This window comes from Fukomys damarensis, unplaced genomic scaffold (assembly GCF_012274545.1).
Source record: "Fukomys damarensis isolate Sample0158 unplaced genomic scaffold, DMR_v1.0_HiC HiC_scaffold_36, whole genome shotgun sequence".
NCBI classification, from domain to species: Eukaryota; Metazoa; Chordata; class Mammalia; order Rodentia; family Bathyergidae; genus Fukomys; species Fukomys damarensis.
The window spans coordinates 33,036,474-33,048,772 of NW_022900948.1; the positions used below are offsets into that span (position 1 = coordinate 33,036,474).

The 12,299-nt window shown below is 44.5% G+C and overlaps 1 protein-coding gene across 4 annotated transcripts in view; it reads right to left on the reverse strand.

The window, feature by feature from the left end:
• Positions 1–12,299, reverse strand: part of Astn2 (astrotactin 2) — a 770,953-nt gene that overhangs the window by 700,979 nt on the left and 57,675 nt on the right. For all 4 annotated transcript variants that reach the window (XM_010639452.2, XM_010639450.2, XM_010639451.2 and 1 more), the window contains exon 2: positions 3,332–3,716. In XM_010639452.2, the coding sequence (XP_010637754.1) occupies positions 3,332–3,716 (385 nt within the window). The remainder of the gene's footprint in view (positions 1–3,331; positions 3,717–12,299) is intronic.

A 12,299-nucleotide genomic window follows, 5' to 3' on the forward strand; every position in this document is an offset into this window, starting at 1 on the left:
TTAAGAAGCACAGGACTTGGGATCCACCACCCTAACGCATTCCAGTACATTCTGATCATGAATGACAGATTGTAAGACAACTGTATAGAACAAGGGCCCTTCTGGCCAGCCAACTCAGCTTGGGCTTTTGGATCTGAGCACCTAGCTCAGCTCTGCCACATCTTCCTTGTGTGGTATAGACATATCCATGACCTTCATTTAAGCTTTGGCTCATTTCCTAGCCTTCCCCTCCATGATTACAGATTCTCGTAATGTTCTCTGAGGATAGAGGTTCTGCTCTCCTCACCTCAATCTGGGTCTACCATGCTGTTGGGTATCATGTAGCTATTTTTTGTTTGTTTGGTTTTTTGTTTGTTTTGGTACTGGGGATTGAACTTGGGTCCTTGCACTTGTGAAGCAGGCGGCAGAACCACTGAGCTAAATCCCTGGCCCTCATGTAGCTGTTTTAAAGCGGAATGAAAGATATGAACAGAAGTACAGGCAGTTTGAGTATGGCACAACAGCTACGATCCCTACACTTCCCATGTGTTATCTCTTTTCAGCTTCCCCGAAACACTGCAAGACAGAATACTAGCATCGTGTTCTTTGATGGAAGAGGAATATGTTACCTACCCAAGGTCACAGAGTTGGTAATACTAGATGGAAAAGTCTATCTCCCAACCAGTCTGTCTCCTGAGGCATTATGCTGACTGAATATCCTGCAGAATGTTCTGCCTTCCATGGTGGGCAGGGAAGGAGGAAAAGAGGGACTATAGATGGAGTTAAGCAGAGAGGCAGTCAAACAAGATCACTGGCATTGACATGCCTCTCCATTTTGAAAATATCTGTTGCTTTCCACCTGAAATTCGGTGGAGCTAAAAGGGATCGAAATGCAATATGTGTTCCACACACAAACATATGCGGATAAAATTTTAAATGAAATGCAGTGGAAAAAATGTGGCCAGGGAGCTGGGGATTTAAATAGCTCAGTGGTTCCACCACCTGCCTAGCAAGCACAAGGACCCAAGTTTGATACCTGGTGAAAAAGAAAAAGAAGAAGAAGAAAGAAATGTGGCCAGAGGTTCACATGGGTGTACATGCATGTGTGAATGTTTTGGGGCAGTTGGGGAATGGAGAAAATGTGCCTATATTAGGTGGATCTTGGCACCTGTCCTCGGTGGTATCAATGATTCTCTTCCTGAGTGTTTTTTTCAACCTTTCTGCTCTTTTCCAGGTTTGGGCCAACACTACCAATTGTCTCTGATAGCCCTTTCACTGACAGGGACTCATGTGAGGACACTGCAAAAGCTTGCAGCCTGGAACTGAGCCCTCTGAACTCTAATTGATACTTGGATTTATCTTGATTGACTGACTAATCAATTTTTTCAATCACCCAGCCAAACAAGGTTTTCTAGAGTATCTATTTAGTAGTCTGAGCCATCATGCTGGACACTGTTGGAACAAAGGTTAAGGACACTGTTCTTGCTTTCAAAGACCTCTAAGTATAGCCTAGGAGACAGGAAGCGAAACTGATTATCACTGTATAGCATGGTAAGTGCTGTGGTCAATATCCACAGAAGTATATCGATAGAAGCACCACATCTGGCCAAAGGGGGAGATGGCAATTTCATAGTATCTGCAGCATGGAGGAAGACTTGAGAGCATTGTTGTAGCTGAATTAAAAAGCCACTCAGAAGCCCTGCTAAGACTTACGGTCTGAGGTCTATAAATCCAGTTCTTGGGAGTTCTAAATCTAGGTCTTGGAAGTTCTGCATTTACCAATTTTCAGGCCTTAGACTAGGTATTTGCCACATATATTATATTTAATCCTCTCATCAGTCTTTCATAGAGGAAATGAGCTCAGCACATTGGATTCCCATTTTTTCCAAGATCACATAAGTAAAGCAGGCAGGATTTTATTTTTTATTTTTGGGTTGTTTTTTTTTTTTTTTGAGTCAGGGTCTCACTATGTAGTGAGACTGACCTAGAACTCACTGTGTAGCCCAGGCTGGTCTCACACTTACAGCGATCCTCCTGCCTCAGCCTCCCGAGTGCTGGGATATCAGGTGTGCGCCACCACGCCTGGCCAAGCAGGCAGGATTTTAACCCAGATCCACATAACTCTAAAATCTATGCTCTCTTGCTCTGCAACATTCTGCTCCCTCTCTGAGTTTCTAGGTTTGACAAGAAATCTCCCCCTTTTAAGAAGTCCGAACTGATCCTCATTGCCCACTGAGCATCAGAGAAAGATGGGAACAAAGAGGAGAACCTAGGAACAGAAAGGAAGAATGTAAAGTCTGGAATACTAAGGGTGGGATCAAGAAATGAGGTGATTCATGATTCCCATGAGAGGGGGTCAGTATCAGAAATGGCATTTCCAGGACCACCTTTTAACTCACCTTCTTCAGCTCCTCAAAGACAATGAAGAGAAAAACAGAATTGTACCTTAGATGTACTTGCCTAAAGAAAATTATCCCAGCTCTATTGCTATACAAGCTGAAGCAAAGGACACTTCATAGGAACAAACATAAACCCATCTCTGCTCATGCTTTATCCTCAAACAGGACAAAGAAAATGGGTCTTTGCAACATGTATGAAAAAGAGCAAGAGGTATCAGTCATCAATGACCCCAGTGTAAGGGAATAACAGGTGCAACCAGCAAATGTGACCTCAAGCTGCATCAACAAGAGCACAAGATCTGGCCAGCGGGAGAGGAAAGCCCCACTGTGCTCAGCAATGGGGTTCCTCACAGGCTGAAGCAGGATACCAGCTCTGTGTTCATGCTCCAGGCCACAACAAATAAGACTCTGCAGCCAGAGGAAAGTGACCAGGATGGTGAACGGTCTGAAAAGCACTGCACATGAGACAGGTGGAGACACTGGCTTTGCTTTTGTAGATTGACTTACAGAAGTTACAAGGTGCTTCATTAAAAAAGTTCCCAAGAGGGAAGGTCAAATTTTCTTTCTTTGTAGACAGGGAGGACGGAAGACACAGATTCAAAGTCTTAGGGAAGCAAACTTTCCATAGTGATAGCTAGAAATGAGATAGATTCTTGGACAGTAAGAAAGTTGTCGAAGGAGGTAAATAAGAAACACCGGAGAGTGGTTGGACTGTGTCCCTTCTGAGTCTCTCAAATCTTCAGCTCCAGAAATGCTGACGCTTTTTTGCCCCGGTGCTACTGAAGGGCCAGGGAGGCGGAACTCTGATAGTCCCCCCCAAAAAAGGGGGCGTCTTGAGTCTGAAATGCCTTATCTGTGACCACACTGCCTGGGACCCCACCCACTCGGCTCCTGACCTCTTCCCACTCCCAAAAATGTCCCTCGGAACATGGGACGTGGCCAGCGGGACTCACCTTTCTTCTCGAAGTCCGTCTTGTCTTCCCCTGGCCGGCCCAGGCTGTCTAGCGTGGGGGTGGCCTGGCCGCCGAACTCGTCCTCGCGGGAGACGTGGTTGGTCCTCCGCGGCGGGTCCTCCTCCTCCTCGTAGTCATAGTCATCCAGGATGGGGGTCTCCCGGATGGGCACCCCGATGACAGAGTTGTGGGCCTGCAGCCGCGAAGAGCGGAAGCTCTCCCTGGCCTGGGGCCCGAGCAGCACGGATGGGATGTAGTGGATCTCGTGAGTGGCTTCCGTGCTTGCGCTCTTCTGTGGGATGCGGCGCCGCTTCTGCCAGCGCCGCTGGGCGTACAGTGCCACCGTGAAGACCAGCAACAGCAGCAACAGTGCGATGAGTCCGCCCTGCAGCAAAAAGGAAGAACAGGAAGCAAATGGGCAAGCGTTCATTGGACTGGGAGACCAGAAGGACGCTTTCCATCCATCACTCTGGGCCAGAATCCCTGAAGGCCTCATAGATTCTCAGGAATCACCAGCCATGGCTTTGAGACACCACTTCCAAAGCTAGATTTTTTACCAACATGCTGTGTGACCTTGGGCAAACTGCAAAACTTCTCTGAGCCTGATTTTCACAGGCATTAAAGGATGAGTAAGATTGCCTGCTATTCCTTTTTCATGAGGTTGGCATAAGGAACAAATGATGATGGTTATGGCCATGTAAGATCAATTCAGCTAGCTAAAGTTTTGGAAGTCACAGAAATCTGATCCTGGACCCTGTCCCCCACCGCCAGTGACCCCAGGATAGTTGCTTATACTCTCTTGGCCTTGTTTCCTTATGCCTATGATGGGGTCACTGTGGGCTCAAGAGCAATAGCCTTTTCTACATCCTGCTGCTAATACAAGACCGAATTACTAAATCAAACATAATTTCCACATAGTCGATTTTTTTTTTCATTTTCAAAAGCACTGGTTTTTTTAAATCTCTGGCTCTCAAGAAGGAATCTGGAGGGCCGGGGATTTAGCTCAGTGGTTCTGCCACCTGCCTCACAAGCGCAAGATCCCAAGTTTGATCCCTGGTACAAAAGGAAAAAAGAAAGAAAGAAGTGATCTGAGATAAAATAAGTGCTTAAAAAAGTTTTATTGAATACATAAATGAATGTAGGAATGAATGAAAAAGGACCTTTCTAGGATTCCTTTAATCAGAAGTTTAATGTGAACTGAAGTTTATTTATCTTTAACACATCTATCTCCTAAATGCTTGAATTTGCATATTGTACATTACTTTGAAATAAGCTATCTGTTTTTAAACATATTTTAAATGATTCATAAAAATCATGAAATGGCCTGCTCTGAGTTCCTGAAGAGCAGAAGCATTTCCCAACTGTGACTGTTTCCCCAGGCACCTGACAAGAGCATAAGGTGGAAAGTTTGCTGGCTCCGACCTCTCCTCATCACCTCTGTGACAGGAACACCTCCTCTGACCCGGAGGGAGGCCTTCATCTGTTGTATGGCTTCCCCTCATGGTTCACATAGATGAGAAGAGAGGGCTGTTGAATTATAGGGGGGTGACCTGTGGATTTTAGAAGGGTCACCCCTGTGACATAGAAGAAGGGGAAAGGCTTGGAAACTTAGACGGTAAGAAGCAAAGCAAGACCTCAGCTTCATTTTTGTGCATTTATTTTGAGTCTGTATTTAACTCCAAAGCATGTATTCTTTCATCTCTACCTGTGTGGTCCATTGTTTCCCTTTGAACACTTTTTATTGAGGGCTAAGACAATTCTCAATACCTATACCTATAAAATGCCACAAAGAACACGGAAGTTTACCCTAAATTGTAATACTGGGGGAAAAGTGACTGGTTCCAGGTTACCTGTTTAGGCCAAGAAAAACCCATTTGACTAAAACAGTCCTGCTGTCCTGCTGGCTGCAAGGACATTTGAAGGCTATCTTTTCATTTTGCAGGGCACTCAGCTCACTAAGCCAGAATCTGTCATCACTACTGAGGTAGGGAGTGGCAGGTCAGCCAAAGATCTACCTTGATTTTGACAGTGAGCAACTTCAAGAGCTCTGAGAGGGTTTCTGTGGATGTTAAAACTTAAAAACCAACAACACAAACCAAACATGCCCTAAATATTCATATTTATGTGTAGATGTATGTATATGTGTGTACACCTTGTCAAACAGATATAAAATACCCACATTTCAAACTTCCTTGTGGAGGGAAGTGAGGTAGGAGTCAATGGGGGTGGAATACTTATTAGTGCTTAGCAAACACTCCTTGTAGGGAGAATTTCAGACATAGTCCCTACAGGGTTGTTGTGCAAAGCAAGTACAAAAGCAGCTATTTCATTCCTTACAAACTGAAGAATGCTATACACAAGCAAAGGAGCTCTAGAAAATCATGTGGCCATCTCTGTGCCCTGGGCCGTTCCACCCAAGGAAAGCAGGCATGTGATTCCGAAGCCCCTACACTGCCCTCAGCTGCCATCCTGAGCCACTCCTAGAGTCCTATGCCAGCTCCTCACAAGTGTTTGTCACCAGAGGCAAACAAGCAGAAAAGCAGGAGCAGCCGATGGGTGAACAAGGTCTCTGTGCCCAGCCTCTGAGCACACGTCAGGGGCAAACACAGGTCCTGATGGTGGAGAAAACACTGCAGAGCAAGAGTGTCACCAGGGCAGGAAGAGAAGACACAGAGCAGGCTGTGGATTTCAGAAAGCAAGTTAAAAAGAGGCCCAGGCTTGAGGGGTGGTAAGCCAAGGTCCTCCTGGCTTCAAGGATGACCCGATGCCAAATCCAATCTGTGCTGTGCTCACTCTGGGGCTGCCCAAGACAAACAAAGTTGGAGGCATGGCTAAAAGTCCCCCAAAATGAAAAATGACAGTTGATTAGGTAAGGGATTGCTTCTATGAGATTGTGAGCTATACAGGTATGGGAGTGATTTTGAAAATTTCACCAAGCTGTCAAGCAGGAAATCAGGCAGGAAATCAGGCAGAGGCATAAGTTGGAAATGTGTCCCCATTCCTCCTGGAACTTTCCTTCCACAAGTTTCTCTACACAGATTGAATGTCCCTCCTGTTGTTACTGACAGCAAGTCTCAAATTCCCCAGCAGAGCCAAACAAGGGTGAGGGCAGGAGATGTCAAGGGCAGAATGGTATGACAGGAGAAACCCATGTCTGAGGTATGCAACTCCCTGCCTCCCTGCTTGCTGTTGGCTGTGACAAGTGTGTTACAATATTTTACCTCCTCGGGCTCCCAGAGGCTCCCTTTAAAATGACACTAGTTGTGTTCAATGTGAAAAGTTATGCTAAGGATTAAACAATGCAGTAAAAGATTGGGGTAAAAAGTCTGGCACCACCAAAGTCAGCAAATAACAGCCTCCATCCTCCAGCTTTTCTATTCTCCTATCCCAAACCAAATCTTCTTACCACAGCCTCCACCTTAAAGCTCTTCCCTGGCTCCCCAGGGTCCTCAGAATAATGTCTCAGGTTCCTCACTTGATATTCAAGGTCCTTCACTGGCTCTTTACTTCCTTTTCCTGCCTAGGTTCCCCAAAAGTCTTACATGTCCTACCTGACATATCCCATCCTAGAACTAAAAAATGGTTAGCTTCCTCCCAAAGTGTGATCCTCTCTCATCTTCATGTACCTTTCCTTTAGCCTAATGCCTGTTTTCATTATCTGCAGTTTCCCCAAAGCCATGCCCTTCTGGAATCCCAGAAGGGGATGTTATTTGGAAATTGGGTCTCTGAAGGTGCAATTAATGAAGATTAGATCAGCCTGGATCCTAAATTCAGTGACTAGTATTCTTACAGGAGAAGAGAACACAGGAACACATGGGAAACAGTCATGTGATGATGAAAACAGACTGAAATGTTGAGTCTACAAGCCAAGGGAAGCCAATGGACCACTACAAGTGGGGACAGCTTCTCCATCAGAGCCTCCAGAAGAAGTTAATTCTGTTGATATCTTATTGATTAGATTGTGGCCTTCCAAGCTGATGAAAATTAAATTTCTTTTGTTTTAACCACTCAGTTTGTGGTAATTGCTTATGGCAGCCCCAGAAGGTAACCTATGCAGCTCAACTCACCCAGGCCTCTCAGCTTGGAGATCACTTCCTTGGTCAGCACCTTTACCTTAGGCTGTATTTACCCAGCCTAAATTGTGGTGCTTGCCCCTGAAATAAGACCTGTGCTAGCTTTTACCCCAACATACACATGGACCCTGAACAAGCCTTTTCTTACCCCTTGGTTGTTCTGACTTTTTTCCAACACCGGTAACTGCAGCCAGTTTGCTTACACACACAATATCAAACACTGAAAAATTACAGAATTTAAAAATAAAAAGCAAACCCAAACCATCCCCACCAAGAGAGCCTTCTGAAGAATCAAACTTAGGATGCCATTCATCCTGGCCTCATTTTAATCTATTTTTCATGTTAAAATATCCAGGCAGAGGAGAAGGAGCCAGGGAAAGGAAAGAAAGGGACAATGTGAGAAATGCTTTATTTGACAATGTGTCATTCGGAAACTGATTATTTCTGTCTCTGGCCTTTTTAATATTCCCTCACAACGGCCAAGCCGCAATGGGATTTGGTATTCTAAGACTGGATTTATAATACTCTGTTCAGCAGTGATAAGAACACAGGCCTTTAATCCTCAGAGCTGTGAACATGCATATTCTCCCAAGTAATGTCCTTCCATTCTCTCCACTTGTTTCTGGTCTCTGGCAGCCAGCCCGTGATGGCTGTGGATCGGTGATCCACAGGGTGTTCCATCTGGTCATTCACCAAGTGACAGATCTGGAAAGGGAGGGTACTGGGGCTCCAGATTCTCGAAGTCTCTGCTCAGACCTCAGCCCTTAGTGTTATGGGCAGGGAAACTGAGAGGCTCAGAGAATGCAAGTGACTTCACCAAGATCATAGAAAGTCTTGCAATGTTTTAGAGGTCAAATATGCAACTGGTACCCTGCAAAGCTGCTAAGAAATATGTGAATCATATTTTGCAGAATTTGATCTATAAAACAGTTTCTATAACCTTCCATTTCTATCCATTCTATGGCTGTCCTGTGTCCCAGTTTTCATTGTGATAATTTTAATACATGCTGAATGATCTCCTAAGCTTTTTCTCCTTTCTTCCACGATTCTCAATTCATCTTCCCTAACATAACCAAAGCACAGTTGGAAACACATCTCCTCCCCATTGACTAAGTTGGGAGTCCAGCAATTTGCAGCTATTATAGAGCAGGCATCCATCTTTGTGAATAACCTACTCTCAAATCTATGCTTTTAATACATTCTTAAGGAGCCACAGTTTATTTTTGCTAAGTACTAAGGTGGCAGAATCAGCTGTATGTCTTGGATCACATTGGACAGGGGAGAGAGCCTGGAGCAGGGAGACCAGGAAGGTAGCTGCTGACCTTGGTTTTCAGCTGGTGTCTATGCCACTCCAGGAGCCATTTGGAACTGGAGACATTTTTGGTGGTCACAGCTTAGGGTGAGGGTGCTATCATATCCTGTTGGTAAAGGGACTAAGCCTTCTACATACACAAGAAAGTCACATACAAAGAAGAGCTCTCTGGTCCCAAATGCCAATAGTGAAGTGATCAAGAATCCCTGGTCCAAGAGAGAAACAATGATACCTGAAACCAGAACAGTGGAGGTAATCAGCCAGCCAATGGGGTAGATACAACACATATACAAGAGAATGGGAGGACTTGTGCTTGATTGTCAGGGAAGAGGGAGGAAGATGAAGGTGACAACCATGACAGCGATGCCTAGATTCTGTCACTGAATTAAAGAGGAACCTATCTTCCTATTAATTTTTCCTCTATAATATTCAGAAAGTTATGCAAGATTTTAAATTAACCCATAATCAAATGAAAAGTTAAATTTATATTCATAGATAACTGATTAACTAAAAGAGACTAAAAATGATGATGGACAAAATCTATACATATGTATACATATTCATATCTGTAAAACTATACCCACGCCTATCTTTATGTCTCATTAACTATACTTCTTTATATTTATTTCTTTGCCTCTAGATAGAGATTGCATGACCTATTTAAGGAAAATAAACATTAAACAAAATAAAACATTTTTCTTTTAAGCAAGTCATTCACTATTTATTACAGACATTATTTCACTTCCCAACATTATGCCAAATAAACTAAAATCACAGGATAGTTCCTTAGAAAGCATTCATCCTTCAACCACGGCTGCCCCACTCAACCATCCTTAATCATTTTGGCCTGGGTCAATAAAGGGGCCAAATAATAGGGGAGCCCTCTGAACCCTACAGAGATCTGTCAGGCTCACAGCTAAGGGACAATGTGGGTATCCATGTGTGCCTATGCTCCAGTCAGACACAGGTTGCATGGTGGCTGCACTACCTTTGAATTGTGGATCTTGGGATAAATCACTTGAGTTTTTCAGTTTTCTCACCTGTACTTGTTTACTAACACCTAAGAAGGTTAAATCACCTTGCATTATATAACACATTTAGTGGATATCAGAGACTATTAGCATCCATATCGTTGGTGCAGAGCCGTACTTCCTAAAACCAAGTTAGACACAGCGTGGTGATAAAGCCTCACGGTCCCCTCCACCGTAGTACGAGACACGCTCTGTACAGGCTCCCAGCTGCATTTCTACTTCCGGTTCCAGGCGTGAGACTGTGATTATGACCTTTTCTTTCTTTAGGGTGAGTTGGCAAAATCAAATGGCTTCTACCAGGCATTCTAGCTCTAATATTCTGGGGAATTAGAAAGACCAAGCTGAATTTGAAATTGTGTTTGAACAGATGAGACACATACAGTGTGTGCTGTGACATCCTGCCTGGCTCTACGGGTACAGAGGCAGGTATAAAACCAGTTAGCCACCCTGACTTTAGGTTCTGTAGCTCCAGCTGCCTGAAATTCTCTTCCCTTATGCATTTACCTAATCCTTTAATCCTCAGTTCTTGGACAGTTAGTTCTCTGAAATCAGGTTCCTCTTGCTGGGTTAAGAGCTTCCACCTGTTAGATCCACCATGATATGTTTTGTGTGCCAGAGCACATGGCAGGTTGTATGGTACCCTGGCTGCCCTTCCACCAGCACAGCACAACTTGAAGGTCTCCCCAGGCTTTGCTCGGGGTCTGACACCGGGCAGGCCTCATTATACATTTATGCCACCCTGAGGAACAGTGAAGGGAACGACCTTTTTTTGGTTGTTTTTTTCCTGCACGAATGTGGTTATTTCATGGCAAACAGTAGCTCCTCAATTACTTATACAAAGAAAGAATGAATGAATCCATTATAAATGCTGCTCTGTGGGTAGGAGACTGAAACACGCCTCCTTCTGTCTGGCGTCCTCCATCTGTACGTAATAGAGAGCTGAAGATAATGCACATGAGCCATTTAGCACAAATCAGAATCCCACTCCATATCCTCAGGTGGCCTCTCCAGTTCTGTCTCGAATCCTACTCGGAAGGATGGATAAATACAGAGGGTGGGAGAAAGTGCATGTAAGAGGATCGATTTTCTTCCTAGTCTTTGAGTTGTGGAGATAAACAGATGAATCTGGGTGATCAGGGAGGAGCTTTGCCTTCATTTCTTGATTTCGTCATTCTTCCACGTTAAGAATATGCCTGGAAAGAGCCAGGCCCCAAGTTCAGATTTTTACTCTGTCACTTACCAATGATGCCACCTTGGAAAACTTGCGATGATGCCCAGTGTTTGCTCCTCTAGTGTGGGAACACTATCATTCACTAAAAAGGGCTGTGGAGGGAATTCAGTGATATATTGTAAAATGTGTCACATGGTCCCTGGCCTGTAGGAAACATTCCATACCCAGCTCTCATTGGCTTAATTGTTATTACTTGACTAATAATATATCCTGACCCCGCACCAGACCTTTTGTGCAGCTTTAGGAATACACAGATACGCCTTTGAAGAAGGCACTGTCAATTTGGGGAAATAGATAAGTAAGGAGATAATTACTGTAAAGCACAGTTTGATAAGCTCTCTGCCAGAGGGAAGCAGCGAAGAGCAAAGTTTCTCCCAGTTTCCAAGTGCAAATCTTAGAGGAGGTGGAAATAAAAAGACTTACTTTCAATTCCAATTAAAGGCGAATTAAAGGAGGGGGCTGCCCATCCAATCAAGTATGCTCAAACCCCACATGAAGGACTGGACAGCCCACTGAAGAGCATGGGGTTGTGGATGGAGCCCCTGCACTGCCATTTACCAGCTGTGAAGCCTCTCCCAGGTGCATTTTCCTGAACCTCAGCTTGTTCCTCTGAAAGAGCAAGAGAGCAGTCCTCCCTGCACGAAGGTGTGGTGCGAATTAAACAAGTGACTGCAGAAAAGGGAGCCAGTACATCAGTGCTCAGTAAATGATGGCTTCGAGAATTCTGACCTAGGATTCACACACTTGAAAGATAACAGAAAACATGAATCTTCATCCTTGCCTCGCCCCCTTTAGAAACTAAAGAAGTCAGCAGAGAAATCATCTGTCCTCATACTTATGTTTCATTTCACAAGACGGCCCCAGCAACCAAATAAGCAAGGCATTTGTAAGTGGATTCGTTTGTCAGATGAAGAAAGTGAACCTCCACAGGTGCTGTGCCCAAGGTCGCAAAGGCACTTGGTGGTAAGCCACAGATTTGATTCTAACATCAAAAGTCCCTCTGTGGGATGCTGCTATGACCATCCTGAAATTTACACTGTGTCTACAGAGTGGGAGGTAGGTGAAACCTGCCTCTTGCGCTCAATGCATTATTCCCCGGGAATGTGTTGCAGGCTCCCAGGCCCATGGAGAGATCTCTAACAGGGTGCCAACCTTACAACAAAGCCCACAACAGAGCTGCCTGAAGGGGGAAGGAGAACTAAGGCTTGTGAGGAAGGTGGAGGTCTCTGAAAGTGTGGTTAATATTTAATACAGGCAAAATAATTTCACATGAGCATGCTAGTGGCATAAAGTCAGACTGATGATGGCTTCTTTGAAAATT